The following is a 16,545-nucleotide window of genomic DNA, read 5'->3' as shown; positions in this document are numbered from 1 at the left end:
TACACAAGTTTTGGACAACTCCTTCTTTATTAAAATATCTATGAAAATAAATATGACTGGAAAGGCAAAGTGATTTTATGATTGATTTCCATATTAAAACATGAATCATCTTTTAAAAGCATGTTTAAAGAAACTCATAAACATTAATTATTAAGTTCTAGAATACAAAACAACTGGTAAAACAAAACTATAGGCATTGTAAACTACACATTTTAAGGCATTTTTAATAAACACTTGCTAAGCATTTTCATCATTAATATCCGCACCTTTTGGCCTACGCATGTGAGCTGGCTAAAGTCCTGCATATGCAGTGTTCATGCAGACATTTTAGTATTGTAAAACTAATCAAACATTGTGCATATTTCATTACAATCCTTTTGCATAATTCTTTTTCTATTTTAAAATAACTAAATTAAATTAATGTTTAAGTGATCACAAATTGTTAAAAATTGGAGAAAAATGTTTTGTATTGTACATGGGAGAATGTGTTTCTGTACCACTTTTGTGAAAAGTTTTGTGAAATGTTTAGCAAAAAATAAATCTTTTAATTTATGTTAAAGTATTTTTTATTGTTAATTGTAAATGGAAAAGGTGCATATAGACAAAAATAGACTTTAAAAAAACATTGTTTAAAAATGTATTTGATATTTTATATTTACTGAAAATAAATTGACATTTTGGATATAGCAAGTTGCCTTTAAATAGTTCATGAATGAACACATTTGACACTGTTAAGGTACAAAGTGTCTTGTCACTGTAGTGGTACCTTCATGGATCAGATTTGAACCTTTGATGAAGGTACAATATTGTATCTGCAGGTTTTAAAAACCAAAGGTACATTTTTGTTTCCCATGATACAAATCATGTCCTTAAGGGTACAAACTGCAATGGTACAAATGTGTTTCTTTGTCTTATAAGGTACAATTCTGTCTCATAAAAAGGTACTGCCCCAGTGGCAAAGGTTTGTACCTTTTTTGGTACAACATTGTATCATTTTTTCTGAGAGTGTATTTATTGAGAAAACATTTTTTGTAGGGTTCTAATAGTGGTACAGTATGAACAGAAACACCAATGCGCACTCATTCTCTTTCTCAAATACAATTCAGACAGACAAGACTGTAGTACTGTATAACAGTGCCATGATTTGTTTTTTAGACTGACTGTGGAGTCTGGGAGGGGAGAGTTTTAGGAACAGGGTCATACCACCGGGTACATTTATCCGGCAGAAAATATGAAGGAAAGCACCCAGGGATTTCCAAGTGACTCAACATGCAGACCTCCCACTTGTAACGACCCTCTTATGGCACAGGGGCTTGTATTTCATGCGTCGTCCAGCACACAGTAATAACTACGTCAGACAGTATGATCTGAAGCAGAGTTTTATTACTCAGCAGAGCTTAAACACCATTTTCATCAAATCTTTCCCTCAAAAAAGACAGAAAAAGGTGAGGTACACAGTAGGGGTATCAAAACCATCTCTTCGTTCTGTTTTAAAGTGACACACAGGTTTGTTTCTAGTAATCACACTCGTTATACTTGTATGTTTTGTGATACTATAAAAGCACAATGCTGTTAAATGTCCTAGTTCTCTGTCATTAACCCTGCTAGTAACACAGGAAACTGCTGGAAATAATAGCCAACGGCAACCCATAATACATCTGCAAGCTGAGACAGTGTGTATGGGAACAGCATTATTCGGCAGCAGTATAAACGACAGAGATACGGCCCTGATATCAAGTCTATACCTGGCACAAATGCTATGGCTACAGCTCCGACAATCCCACGTCAACACAGTGGCAGTATTGAAACACCTCTGAGGCAGTCATTTCAAAGGCTTTTCTTGCTTTACTCAAAGTAAAACACTGTTATAAATATTGCAGAAAAAAAATCTGAATTTTACAAACGGATTGTCCGATTCAGAGGAAGCGGGGTCAGAGCAGGGCGATGTCTGTTTTAATTGCACAGCTGACCTCTAGTGGTGAAGCATAATCTTTTTTTTTTAAAAGAACAAAAATTTAATTTTATAAATAATACCATTTCATATAAATTATAATTATAATCACCACCGCCTCTTCTGACTTACAGACTAAAGAACTTATCTCTGATGCTGATTTGGGCTTTGGCTACGGTGAGAACATGCTAGTTTTTGTGTGTGTGTTCATTCTTTTAATTTGGTTCATCTGGCTAGTTTGTTTGGGACCAAAAAAATATATATAATATTTAGGGTGTGTTGATAGGTTTGGTTTGAGTCACCCTTAAATGCATAAATGTCAATATAGGCTCATTCTGAAAACGTAGCCGTACATATGTTTCTGGAGATGACGAATTATGTAGCCAGAGCTACGTATGGCTGAATTTCATTTTTAAAATGAATGCTACGGGGTGGTATGAGGCCGTTTCTTTTTATGCTTACCAGTTGCTTAACTCCGTATGGATGGCTTTCGTGCTGTTACCAGTTTTTCCCATGAGCTCGCCATGTACGTTGGCAGAATTGAGACGCAGAGAGGAGTTGACCATGACGACGGGGAAAGAATGGGTGAGAATGAGGTAAAATCTGAAAACGTGGTAAAAATCAGGAGAGGGGTTTTCTTTTCCTGTATTGCTTTTGAAAACTGTTGGTTGGGTTTAGGAAAATGGGTGGGCAGGTCAATCAATACTATTGGTTGGGTTTAGGGAAGGAGGAAGTCAATCGGTCAGTCATTTAGTCTGTCAAACAGTCAGTCGACAGCGACCTCTGGTGGGTTTACGCAAGAACAGCGGAAATTTGAGAAATTTGAGATCTCAAAAAAGCATACACTGGTGTATTCGCGAAAACAAAAACTACAAAAAAATATATAGCTCCTGGGATGTATTTGGCAGTCTTGAGAAATGTGTATACGTTTTCAAAATGAGCCTGGGTTGATAAATGTTCTGTCAACCATTATTGCATAATCAGATCTTTTGCAACCCGAACCTTAATCAAAACATAGATGAATATTTAACTGCTGCAATGGCATAGGACTCTACTGATATTTTAATAGCAACTACAAAAGAATAATAATGCAAAACTTGTGGGATTTGAGGATGAAATCAGATTTTAATATCACTGTCATCTGTATGATCATTCAATATATCTTCAAAATTAATATTTTGATTACTGATAGCTTATTTACCAGATCCACCATTCATTGCCAGTGACACTTATAATTGACTATATACTATTCTGTAGTTTTAAGCCATTATACACGTTACTAATTATACTTTTTTGGTTTAACTGAAAAACAAGAATGAGGTGAAAAGTAATGTGAGTGATGTGCCTGGTTGCTAGAGACCAAAAGTATGCATTTAAGGGTTAAAATGAACTCTGGTGCGATTGGTTTGTTAGTGTGGTTCATTTAAAAAAGTGTATCAATCTGAAGTTTCTATCCCTAGATCACACTAAACAAGTAGACCGAGACCGCTGATAAGCAATTCTGTTGCATACTGAAATCAAAAAGCAGCTTGGTCCAAAGACATCTAAGGGAATCAAATTAGGACATGATGTTCCAAAAATGGCTGGAATACTTAAGAATTTCTTCATTCTTTCCTCATCGTAGTTTTGATGTTGCCCATTCTATGTTAATATACAGTACAGTACATGACAGAAAAATGTCTTTTTTAAAAAAAGACAAACAAACCACGACTAAAAATGTCATTTCATACCAAGAAAACTGAAACTACAAGTATAAACACAGCCATAGCGTGAGTTCACTTAGTGCTCACAGCCATTTTTCAGAATGAATCTTAAAGATACAAATCTGCTTTTATTTATCTTTTATCAGACCCACCAATTAAGATTTGCTAAAAAAGTCATTTATGACACTTGAATTCAACCTTTATGGACAGTATGATAAGTTTGCAATAAAAAATCAGATATGCTTGAGCAGACTGGTAATCTTATTTTTGCATCTTTTTACTTCATGTCCTGTTTTTGGTCTGTTGAGATGTGTTTGTACCATGCTGCTTTCATATTTCAGCAAAACCGTGTTCATTTGAATGTGGTTCAGATGGCAGTGTTCACACTTACTGCATTTATTGCATTAACAAAGCAATTGCACCCCATCAGGCACGCTGATGTCAAAACGACATTAAAAACACATAAAAAATGCAAATTGATTGTTTGTCAATTGACTACCTTGATATCAAAATGACATCAAATTGAAATCAAGTTCACATGCATTGTAGGGATGTGAATTTTGTCATTTGTAATTGAGGCTTTTGGATTAATAAAATGTTTGTTATATTATAATTAGGACACAATATTGGAAAAATCTGACATTGCAATATTTTATCTTTCTGCAATATATATAGAGTTGAAGCCAGAGTTATTACCCCTCCCCCCCCTGAATTATTAGTCCCCCTGTTTATTTATTTTTTTTAAATTTCTGTTAAATGGAGAGAAGATTTTTATAAAACATTTCTAAACATAATTTTAATTACTCATTTCTAATGAAAAAATCAGAAAACAATTTGCTTAAAGGGGTTAATAATGTTGACCCTAAAACGTTTTTTAAAAAATTAAAAACTGCTTTTATTCTAGCCCAAATGAAACAAATAAGACTTACTCTAGTGAAAAAAAAAAGATCAGACATACTGTGAAAGTTTTCTTGTTCTGTTAAACATCATTTGGGAAATATTTAACGAAGAAAACAATTCAAAGAGGGGCTAATAATTCTGACTTCAACTGTATATTGAGATGTGAATACTATTTCAGCTCTACAGTATTTGGAATGAAATCATTCATTTAGATTGACTAAAATAGTCTTGGAGTAAATAAAGCAAAATGCAAACATAAATAAATAAAATAGAGCAAAGATAAAAGTGAAATAAGTAGTGCTTTATGGTTTTTCGAAGAGTGAGCAGTCAGATATTCAGTATAGCGATTGATTAATCAATAAAACACTGTACAGTCTTCATTGCTTATCAGCTATCATCCCAATTCAACTTTGCAGACATGGCGATGCGACAGTTGTGGAATGCACACATTGCAATATCGATGTTGTAATGATATATTGTGCAGCCCTAATTATAATCCTTGTTGTGTTGTCATTTTGGTGGTCAAAAGGTCATCACAAGCGGTTTATCGATTTGGATTTTGACATGTTTTTAATGTAATGCTTGACATCCATTTGATGTCAAAATCAAAGTGCCGACTGAAACCAGAGAACATTTTAATCAAACCAAACCTGCCGTTTTTAAACACACCCTCATAGGACTGTGACAAGGCGGCAGAGTGCTGGTGGGAGAAGACGCAGATTCTAGTTTCTAATGCTTTCCAGAACCTCGGCTCCACAGGTGGAGGATCTTCAGTAGCTCTCACTTCCCGCTTTTAACGCACTTCAAAGCTCTGGTTAGGCCTGCAGCGGCAGGGGGGCACCAGGGATCCCTAAAAACCCACCACCTTAAAGGCCTGTTTAGAAGGCCATCCCTGCTGAGAGCCCCCGGTTCCCCATCTAAAAAAATTACAGTCCTGTTTTACAAGAAGACCAGGAGGGAGGAGGATAAATCTCTCTGGTCCTGGAGGCAGGTTTAATGAGCACAGGCACACCATCAGCTCTCCTTGCTTGCTCTATCTAGGGGTCACGTACACCGCATTTTGCTCATTTTCAAACACGTGTTTAAAGATAAAAATATCTAGATTTGGGAAAATAATTTTTGAAGCAAAATAAAACTTTTCTTTTGTGTGCATGTAACTGGATGCAAACCAAAAACATAAAAAATAAAGGAAAAGTAAATCAGAGGACTATAGCTCTAATACATCATATGAGTGACTGATAAATTAAAAACATGCACAATCTGTTAGTTAGAAGAGCTTGGCTTTCTTCTTCATGTCGTTGCGCTTCCAAAGAGGAAGTCTGTCAAATTCGTGGATCTCCATCCCAAAAATGTCAAAGAACGTGTCGGGAGCCAAGTGGCGCTGGAAATAAACGAAGGGAGAAAAAAAATGATTGGATAATTTGAAATCATTAGGTATGTGTTTAGCTAAAGGAAACCTGATAATATGTATTATTATTCTTAATACTTTCTTATGCTGAATACTATTTATTAATACTTGTTATATACTCTAATAATAATAATAATAATAAGTATTAATTTTATTATTATTATTATTAAAAAGTGAATAGTAATATTACAATTGTATTGATTGTCACATATGTATTTATCTAAGAAGGAAATCCGATAATATATTATTATTATTATTATTATTATTATTATTATTATTAATTGTTATATACATTATATTTTTACAAATTAAAAGTAGTAATATTACAAAAGTATTGATTTGTTTAATATAATTGAGATAATTAATTGTGCAATAATAAATAACATTAAATAATTATTAAAATAATAATTAGTGCATTATTCATATTATTATTATAGTTACTTAAATTTTTTATTTATATTTTATTAATTATTAAGCTAATATTAAGTAGTAATATTATGTATAATAATAAGTATTATTATTGTTATTAATATAAATAATTAAAAATATTTTCTAGATGTCGCTGCGCCTAAAGAGAAAGTCTGTCAAATTCATGGATCTCCATCCCAAAAATGTCAAAGAATGTGTCGGGAGCCCAGTGAAAAAAACAAAACAATTTGATAATTCACGTATGTGTTTAGATAAGAAGGAAATCCAATAATATATATATTATTATTATTAATAAATGTTATATACTGTTAATAGTAATAAGTATTAATAGTATTGATTTGTTTAATATTATTGAGATAATAAATTGTGCTATAATAAATAACAGAAATAATATAAATTTAACTAATTAGTGTATTATTCGTATTATTATTATTATTATTATTATTATTATTATAGCTACCTAAATTTAAAACTATTTATATTTGATTTATTATTAAGTAAATATGTAGTATTATTAGGTATAATAGTGATAATAATAATAATAATAACAATTCATATTATGAACATAATTAATAATTAAAAATATTTCCAGGATTTTACTCTTCAGCTTGCAAAATTAAATGCTGATATAAATTGCCAAAAAACAAGCAAAACAACAACAACAACAACAACAACAACAACAACAACAACAACAACAACAACAGCAACAACAACAACAACAACAACACAAAATACACATTGACTCATTTCATTGGTAATAGAGTTCCATACAGTAAAGCTGTTAGGTGTTATTTACCTCCAGTCTCGTCCTGTCCACATCCTTCGGGAGCTTAGTACGCCCTCTGTTGGCGACAGTGAGCATTTCATATGGGTACACCTTTACAAAAGGAGGGATTGTGTTGTTATGGAGAATGCTATGCGAGGCATTTGCCAAACACAATGTATTGCTGAATGCAAATGGATGAGGGAATAATGCACGGTCATTACATTCTAACACGGCACACAAACACCAACTCTTGCCATCGCTAAGCACGCAGCGCACGTGAGAGGGTGATTATGCAGAGGAAGGGCAGAGCATGCAGTGAAACACAGGGAAAAGGGTCTTGTGTGTGAGAGAGTGTGAGCAGGTATTTCCATAGCAAAAAGTCTGTGTTTCTTGAGGAAAGAAAGAAAGAAAGAAAGAAAGAAGTGCTGGATATGGGTAATAAAGTGCTTTAAGTGATTAGGTTTAGCATAGAAGATAACTAATTATTATACCATAGTTTCCCATTCGTTTCTATAAGGATATAAAAGAAAAATATGAGTTCCCCAAAAAAGTAATTTCATAGCTATATAAATCATATGAATAAAATACATATGATTTTTTTTTTTTTTGGTCTCATTGGGGGCCCATTTTTTATTATTAATCTATAATGCTACACTTTATACAGTACTTGTAATTGATAATGTTTCTTAATATTATTGTCAATATTGAAAGTATGTTTTGCGTCTCATATTTTTATACAGTTCTTTTTAGGATTCCTTTTAGTATTTGAACAATTTTGCAATTCATTTACAACTGTTAGATCAGCTAAAATGACTGATGGCAGATTTTTCTTTTAACCCTGTTTGATTGAGTGAGCCTTATTATAGTAAAATCCTATGAGAATGTACTTGTATTTTATTTGAAAAAACTCTAAAGCAATCTTTGCTACTGAAATTTTTATTAATTAAATAACAATGCAATAAAATACATGCACCGGCCACTTTATTAGGTACACCTGCTTGCTAATGCAAATTTCTAACCAGCCAATCACATGGCAGCAACTCAATGCATTTAGGCATGTAGACATGGTCAAGATGATCTGCTACAGGTCAAACGGAGTATCAGAATGGTGAAGAAAGAGGATTAAAGTGACTTTGAATGTGGCATGTTTGTTTGTGCCAAACGGGCTGGTCTGAGTATTTCATAAACTGCTGATCTACTGGTATGTTCACGCACAACCATCTCTAGGGTTTACAGAGAATGGTCTGAAAAAGAGAAAAAAAAAAATCCAGTGAGCGGCAGTTCTGTGGGTGCAAATGCCAGTTCAGAGGAGAATGGCCAGACTGGTTCCAGCTGATAGAAAGGCAACAGTAACTCAAATAACCACTCGTTACAACCGAGGTTTGCAGAAGAGCATCTCTGAATGCACAACATGTCCAACCTTGAGGCATATGGGCTACAGCAGCAGAAGACCACACCAGATGCCACTCCTGTCAGCTAAAAACAGGAAACTGAGGTTACAGTTCACGCCAAAATTGGACAATAGAAAATTGGAAAAACGTTGCCTGGTCTGATGAGTCTCAGTTTCTAATGCAACATTTGGATGATAGGGTCAGAATTTGACGTCAACAACATAAAAGAATGGATCCATCCTGCCTTGTATCAATGGTTCAGGCTGCTGGTGGTGTAATGTTGTGGGGGATATTTTCTTGGCACGCTTTGGGCCCATTAATACTAATTGAGCATTGTGTCATCGACACAACCTACCTGAGCATTCTTGCTAACCATGTCCATCCCTTTATGACCACAGTGTACCCATGTTGTGATGGCTACTTCCAGCATTATAACGCACCATATCATAAAGCGTGAAGCATCTCTGACTGGTTTCTTGAACATGACAATGAGTTCACTGTACTCAAATGGCCTCCACAGTCACCAGATCTCATTCCAATAGAGCACCTTTGAGATGTGGTGGAACGGGAGATTCGCATTATGGATGTGCATCCGACATATCTGCAGCAACTGCGTGATGCTTTCATGTCAATATAGACTAAAATCTTTGAGGAATATTTCCAGCACCTTGTTGAATCTATGCCATAAAGGATAAAGGCAGATCTGAAGGCAAAAGGGAGTCCAACCCAGTACTAGTAAGGTGTACCTGATAAAGTGGCCGGTGAGAAATATTTTTAATAATTATTTTCTGTTTATTTTTTTTTTTAAGAATGGGTAACTATAGTTGTGCCAGCAGTATTAGAAAGAAATTATAGTGCTTTTAATGCTAACACTCCTACAATTACCAGTCCACAGTCATGCCAGTTACGGTTGCCTACAAAGCTGGGAAAACCTATTAAGTTCTAATCTATGCAATCTTGCCAATAACTATTATCCAGAGCTGGCGCATTAAGCCAGCCCTAAAAGAATCAGGGTAACTACAGCAACAAAATATTACCATATGAAACCATAAAGCCTCTTTAACAAGAACCAGGAGTTTAAAAAAATCAATATGGTGATCTTGAAACTGTGTGAAATGCCACATGAGTAATCATATGCATATTCTCATAGCACTAGAAAATATCCTAGTAATGCTAGTCCGCTGACCATGGCCTTTAAAGATGAGCCAAAAGTACAGTCCTGACTTATGAATAATCTTGGTTTTTGGGAGGGTATGGTGATTATTTATTGCACACGTAGGAGCAATTAGAGATGGAAGAGAGAAAAGAAACATAATTATTTTGAAAATATTTAGGATACTTGCTTTATATTCCAACATATTAGGCATAGACATTCCCCTGTCCATTCTTGTAATGGAATCTTGGGCATCTTGGGTGGGCTACAGAACAGAACACATACAGCGTGATGCCAACGATAAGAAAAGAAAGCAGAAAGTGTTTTCAAGAAACTTAGGAAATAGTCTGGATCTGATTCCTAACAGCCATTGCTCTGTATTAAGTTCTCTGGAGGGAAGTGAACGTCAAATGATCCATGTGATGTGCTCATACGGGTCGGGAAGTTTTCTTTAAGGTATTTACTGTATTTAATATTTCAAACCCTTGACTGTGCTCTTGTCTTTCCCCATGGCTCAAACTCAGACACAAGCATTGCAATGAGGGCATGAGTGCCATTCCGGTTACATGTAGCATGATTTTGACTTCATATGTGCATGACTGCTGATGCACATGCTTAGTAGCTAATGCAGCTCAGTCACATACCTTGAAATCTGTATAGATCAGAAAGAGATAGAATGTTATTAAAGTACTGTAATTGCTTCCTTTTTAGGTATTAGATGCAGTGACAGTATTAGAAGCACTGGAATTTACCTCTTTGTCCTCCACAAACGTCCCCATAACTGTTGTATTGAGAGAGTTCTGTTGATTGGGGCTAGAAGCAAAGACATGAAAAATATAAAAAAAAAAACATTTTTTAATAACTGCAAGCATTTGAAAAATGACAAACTCATTATGAGCTTAGTATTTAACTTTATTTAATTATACAAAATATGGATTATGTGGCAGCTTATCCATGTATATTAATTGAAGCATTCAGTAAAATTATTTATTAGTTTAACAATTTATTTGAATGATTTATTTAGAAAGAAAGCTGGTAACTTTATGAATTGTTTACTGATGATTTGTTCAAAAACAGGCTTTTTTTCTGGACTGAAACACCACAATGTTGCTCTGAGGCAAATACTTATTCTTCATTCAGACAGAACTGCAGCTACTTGTGGGTAAGTCTGAATCCAACTGATTATTTTGGAATTAATAATGGAGCTTTATGATCTTGGTGAATAGACTGAAAACTGTCAGCACTTTTGTTAGCCATTTCACATTAACTACTTGTTTAAACACAATGTCAAATAAAATCAATGTTAATTTTGTAAACTTATTGACACAAGTGAACAAAAAACAACAACAATCTGGTCACACCAATTTGCTTAAACAATATAAGTTTTAAACTTAGGAAACTTTTTTTGTTGCTGTGTTTGTTCGTTGAGTTTGTGTGTGAAGCTCTTTGGGTTTGTGTGCTCATTTGTTTTTTGTTTTTCCATTAGACTCTAAACTGAAAAAAAAAAAAGATTCTTCTTGGGTCTTCCTTAGATTAATAGTTTATGCTTATGCTGAGTGCTATTATAGAAAATTCAACCTGGCTTGTGATACTCACTATGCTATAAACTACGAATCCACAGACAATTGGTGAGTTGAATGGTCTTAATGTCAACCCCTGCCTGTAATATCTGAATTAAAATATGCAACTATATACAGTTGAAGTCAAAATTATTAGCCCCCCTTTGAATTTTTTTTCCTTTTTAAAAAATTTCCCAAATGATGTTTAACAGAGCGAGAAAATTTTAAGGTAAAAATGATTAGCCCCTTTAAGCTATATTTTTTTTCAATAGTCTGCAGAACAAACCATCATTATACAATAACTTGCCTAATTACCCTAACCTGCCTAGTTAACCTAAATAACCTAGTTAAGCCTTTTAATGTCACTTTAAGCTGAATACTAGTATCTTGAAAAATATCAAGTCAAATATTATTTACTGTTATCATGACAAAGATAAAATCAATCAGTTATTAGAAATGAGTTATTAAAACTATTATGTTTAGAAATGTGTTGGAAAAAAATCTTCTCTCCGTTAAACAGAAATTGGGGAAAAAGTAAACGGGGCTAATAATTCAGGGGGGCTAATAATTATGACCTCAACTATATCTATTATTTTTCTACAATTTCATTATTTTACAATTTCATTTGTGCAACACACAGTATATGTACTTCTGAAAGGCTAAAACTTACCCGATGGAGGCCATTGCGTCCATACCCAGGCAGAGATGAAGTTTTAACGGTTTGAGAGTCTATAGCAAAGGACAGAATACTTTTATATACTCATGTACTTATACCAGAGTAAAAACAGTAATTAAATAAATAAATATATAATAAATAAATTAACAATAATAAAAAAGATATATGCTTTGCTTGTTTTATATGTATGTGGCATAATACCTGTGGTGCAGTTAGCATACTGGGAATCAAATCGCTGGGCAGCCACACTTCGTACATATCTCTCTCTGTTCATCTCCTTTTCCATCTCCTCTTTCAGAATAAGCTTCCCAAGTCCAGACTGGATCTGCAGATAAACACAGTTTGAGTTTTGAGTGTTGAGTTAGACGTTTATTGAGAGATTAGGTAAAATGATATATTCAATTAAAAATAGTATTCTAATAATTTCACAGATGTTTTATGTGCCTTAAAACCCCCAAATCTACTTAGCCAGGAGTTACATTGTTGTGAAAATTAAATAAAACAATGTGTATAGTGTGTGTAAATAGCATAACATATACTGTAAAAAAATCTTGCTGCACCTTTTTTTAGTTGAATCAAATGAACTTTTCTTGTCATCTTACATTACAGTAAATCAATCAAACTGACTAAAATGTTAAATTAAACTATGTATAACTTATATAATTTAGAATAATGGGGCGAGGCAGTGGCGCAGTAGGTAGTGCTGTCGCCTCACAGCAAGAAGGTCGCTGGGTCGAACCTCGGCTCAGTTGGCGTTTCTGTGTGGAGTTTGCATGTTCTCCCTGCCTTCACGTGAGTTTCCTCCGGGTGCTCCGGTTTCCCCCACAGTCCAAAGACATGTGGTATAGGTGAATTGGGTAGGCTAAATTAACCGTAGTGTATGAGTGTGTGTGTGTGTGAATGTGAGTGTGGATGTTTCCCAGAGATGGGTTGCGGCTGGAAGGGCATCCACTGCGTAAAAACTAGCTGGATAAGTTGGTGGTTCATTCCGCTGTGGCGACCCCGGATTAATAAAGGGACTAAGCCGACAAGAAAGTGAATGAATGAATGAATTTAGAATAATTCAGTAGTTTGGAAGATATATGCATTTAATTTGCTGCTTTGACAAAAAAAGACAAAAGCATGCATGAAAGCATTAACACACTCTTGACCTTGCTGAGGTGTTCTTCCTGAAGGTGTCTGCGTTTCAGTTGCTCTTCCTCCTCTTCATCCCGTGATCGACTTCTTCCATCTGAACCTGATTAGAATAAAAAAATGGAGACCAGAAAAAGTGAAAGAGAAGAAATGTATATGTTTGCCATGTCATCACCATGTTTTTGTATCCATGCTAACCTGCAACAGAATCTCATGGAAAACTAGTAATGGAACAAAAATGACACAAGCAAAAAATAATAATATATAAACAAATAATATATAATAAATGACAAGAAAACATGATCAGATTGAATGGAGTAATGATTCCTGATTGGAAATATATTTGATTTATCTGCGTTGGCAAATATTTGTGTCTGGAGAGACGTAGCGTTTCTGAGACACAGCTGGATCTAGGAGCAGACAGTCAGAAATAACAAGCCAAATCTTCCAGCAGCAATTCAAGATTTATCAATCCAAACTGTTTTGTGAGCTTCATTAAATTCAAATAAAAGGCTTCCTTGAATATTGGATTTTATATGTACTGTTTGGCCCGGCAGAGCCCACAGCGGAACTGTACCTAAAGCAGCGAGGGACGGAGGGCACGGCCAGTAGTCTGTCTCGATCTTTGCGGTTTCTTCTGGTCGAGGAGCATGAGCGGCAGGGAACTTGGAGGATTTGATGATGTCATCAGCGGACTTGCTTTGGGCTGCCAGGGCAGCTGAATCTGAATCGGTATTATGGAGGAACTAGACTATGAGTGATGGGCTCTCATAGATTGATAGTAAGAACAGTATGGTCCAATTAGTTCAAAGCATGACGTTTTAGAATTTCAATATTTTTTAAAAAATTGCTGAATGTTTGTGCATTTGTAAAATATTCTTGATATCCATGTTCTATATACAGTCAATCCCAAATCATTCATACCCCTGTCTAATTCTGACTTATAGTTTTTGTTCAAATGTAAATATAAGCTGAGAAATATTTTTCTTCCACAATGATGCCTCTTGTACATCATTTTATTATCTTTTGGGAGAAGACAGTATCATTTCTGGTCTAAAATAATAATAACTTGCTGGTTGAATAAAAGTAACTTTAAGTCAGAACTTGCCAGGGGCATGAATAATCTTAGGCTTGACTGTATGCACTTTAACTTTATTAATTTACTGCTTTGAATGTCAATGGACAGTACTGCATTTGATACAGAACATGCTACTGTTTGCAAGTTTTTTTTAATTATAAAAAGCAAGCAGAAAATGTAGATATATACTATATATAAAATAAACATAAAGTGTATTTTAGAAAAGACTTGACAGTTAAAAAGTGCTGTTCAGTTTATTGAAAGTAACCTGATGTGTAGATTGACAGAGAACGGAGTATGCAAAACTGAGACCAAAGCAGAGTCATGTGAATTGTCAGTGAAGCTGCTATGGGATCTGGCAAGTTAGAACTCCATGCAATTAGACTGCAGAATCAAAGCTTGATGGCCATTGTTAAAGAGATTTAGTTTGTTGTTGGCGAATCAATCGTGAGAAAACGATAAAAAAAGAAAGATTCTCAAATGAGAAAAGCTTATGTCAAATGGTACTTACATGTCAACATGGGTTGTGATCATAGCATCATAATCACAAATTAATGGATGGATGGAGTCAACACACATGAATAAATAATAAAAAAAAATAATAGTCAGGAGTCATGCTTGCACACACACCATGATAGTCACCAAAAAACTTTTTTTGGGTGTGTAAATTAAAATGTTTTATGAAGATAGATAGATAGATAGATAGACAGACAGACAGACAGACAGACAGACAGACAGACAGACAGACAGACAGACAGACAGACAGACAGACAGACAGACAGACAGACAGACAGACAGACAGACAGACAGACAGACAGACAGACAGACAGACAGACAGACAGACAGACAGACAGACAGACAGACAGACAGATAGATAGATAGATAGATAGATAGATAGATAGATAGATAGATAGATAGATAGATAGATAGATAGATAGATAGATAGATAGATAGATAGATAGATATAGAATGGTACGCAAGCTGTCACTGGGGTGGTACTTTAAGAGGAACACTTTTGTACTTTTCTCAGTGGCTTAGGTGAATTTTTTACAACACTATTTAGATTTGCATCACAGTTAATGCATTTCTCAAAACAATTAGTGCAAAAGCACGTCACTTGCTCAAAATGGATAGTTCATTCCTTAAAAGCAAGTATTGATGTCAATGATACACTATATACTATTTGCACAGCCATTTGAAAACTACAGTAAAGTTAGACATCACTGCATTTAGTGAGGTATCTGAGTACAAGACAGTAAATATGTTTCACATTTTTACTGCATTTGCTCTTTGCAATTCTAATTTATTCACAGCATTGTGCAAATTAATAAATACAGCCTTATTTACAACAAGCATACACTTCCTTTGGATAGAGCTGTGCACAAATGTAAACAACATTGCAGACCAAATTGGAACTGAACCTACAACATACACAGGTCTGTAAATCATTCATGAAATTGATAATTTTAGAAGATATTTTCAGGAAAAAAGGTGTAAATTTTTTTATAAAATGAATAATAAAATTAGCTTGAAATATTTTGACAACTAGTTCAACATTTTTGTATGTAATGAAATGATAAAGTAATGAAATGAGGACTATTACTTTTATATGGAATGACTATTTAGCATTCACAAGTTTAGTTAATTTTGACTGACATGACATAAGCTAATGATAATGTTATAAAACATCAGAGAGTTGTATGAAAGTCATTGATGCATTTCCAAAAGCATTTACAATTTGTTGGACGGAATGAGAAACTACTATGATGTGCACAAATGACTAATTGTTTTGAGAAATGCATTAACTGTTGTGCAAATGTAAATAGTGCTGTGAGAATGCACCAAAGCCACTGAGAAAAACTGTAATATGAACCTTTTAGGTACAAATGTGTACATTTTGATAAGGTATTACCCCAGTGACAGCTCACGTACCTTTATTTCTGAGAGTGTAGAGAGAATAGTAAGACAGACAGACAGACAGACAGACAGACAGACAGACAGACAGATGATAGATAGATAGATAGATAGATAGATAGATAGATAGATAGATAGATGGATAGATGGATAGATGGATAGATAGATAGATAGATAGATAGATAGATAGATAGATAGATAGATAGATAGATAGATAGATAGATAGATAGATAGATAGATAGATTAAAAGCATAAAACTTGAAGCATCCATACCATGCTGTTTGTAGATTGGTGGTTTTCTATACATGTTAATGCCTTGGTCTGCGAATTAGAGAATAAAGATCTATTTTAATAATACATTTTAATGCAGTCTCAGTTACAAATAAGATTTTCCAATTAACCAGTTCCAATCATGATTTGCGGAAAAGCAATACATATATTTTGTCTGAAGTGTCTGAATAGCAAGTATTCGTCATAAAAAAA

The 16,545-nt window shown here is 34.3% G+C and overlaps 1 protein-coding gene and 1 long non-coding RNA gene across 25 annotated transcripts in view; one reads left to right on the top strand and one right to left on the bottom strand.

Moving 5' to 3' along the window:
• Positions 1-15,120, top strand: part of LOC108191726 (uncharacterized) — a 95,480-nt gene extending 80,360 nt beyond the window's left edge. For 8 of the 9 annotated variants that reach the window (XR_012388058.1, XR_012388054.1, XR_012388059.1 and 5 more), the window contains 2 exons: positions 10,779-10,863; positions 13,628-14,747. This is a non-coding gene — a long non-coding RNA (uncharacterized lncRNA). Of the gene's footprint in view, positions 1-10,778; positions 10,864-13,627 lie in introns of all 9 variants that reach the window. The other variant, XR_012388053.1, reaches the window with a different exon arrangement.
• The window catches only part of ablim1b (actin binding LIM protein 1b), a 161,598-nt gene continuing 146,414 nt past the window's right edge, over positions 1,362-16,545 (bottom strand). For 2 of the 16 annotated variants that reach the window (XM_073917616.1, XM_073917625.1), the window contains 9 exons: positions 16,336-16,383; positions 13,648-13,788; positions 13,088-13,173; positions 12,138-12,261; positions 11,931-11,989; positions 10,444-10,514; positions 9,892-9,966; positions 7,188-7,268; positions 1,364-5,935 (listed from right to left, as the gene is read on the bottom strand). In XM_073917616.1, coding sequence (XP_073773717.1) covers positions 5,845-5,935; positions 7,188-7,268; positions 9,892-9,966; positions 10,444-10,514; positions 11,931-11,989; positions 12,138-12,261; positions 13,088-13,173; positions 13,648-13,788; positions 16,336-16,383 — 776 coding nt within the window. In that variant the 3' untranslated portion in view covers positions 1,364-5,844. 16 annotated transcript variants of the gene reach the window in all.

This window comes from Danio rerio, chromosome 12, assembly GCF_049306965.1.
Source record: "Danio rerio strain Tuebingen ecotype United States chromosome 12, GRCz12tu, whole genome shotgun sequence".
Lineage (NCBI taxonomy): Eukaryota > Metazoa > Chordata > Actinopteri > Cypriniformes > Danionidae > Danio > Danio rerio.
Note: the sequence above shows the minus strand (reverse complement) of the source record. Positions and strands in the feature narration are given on the sequence as shown.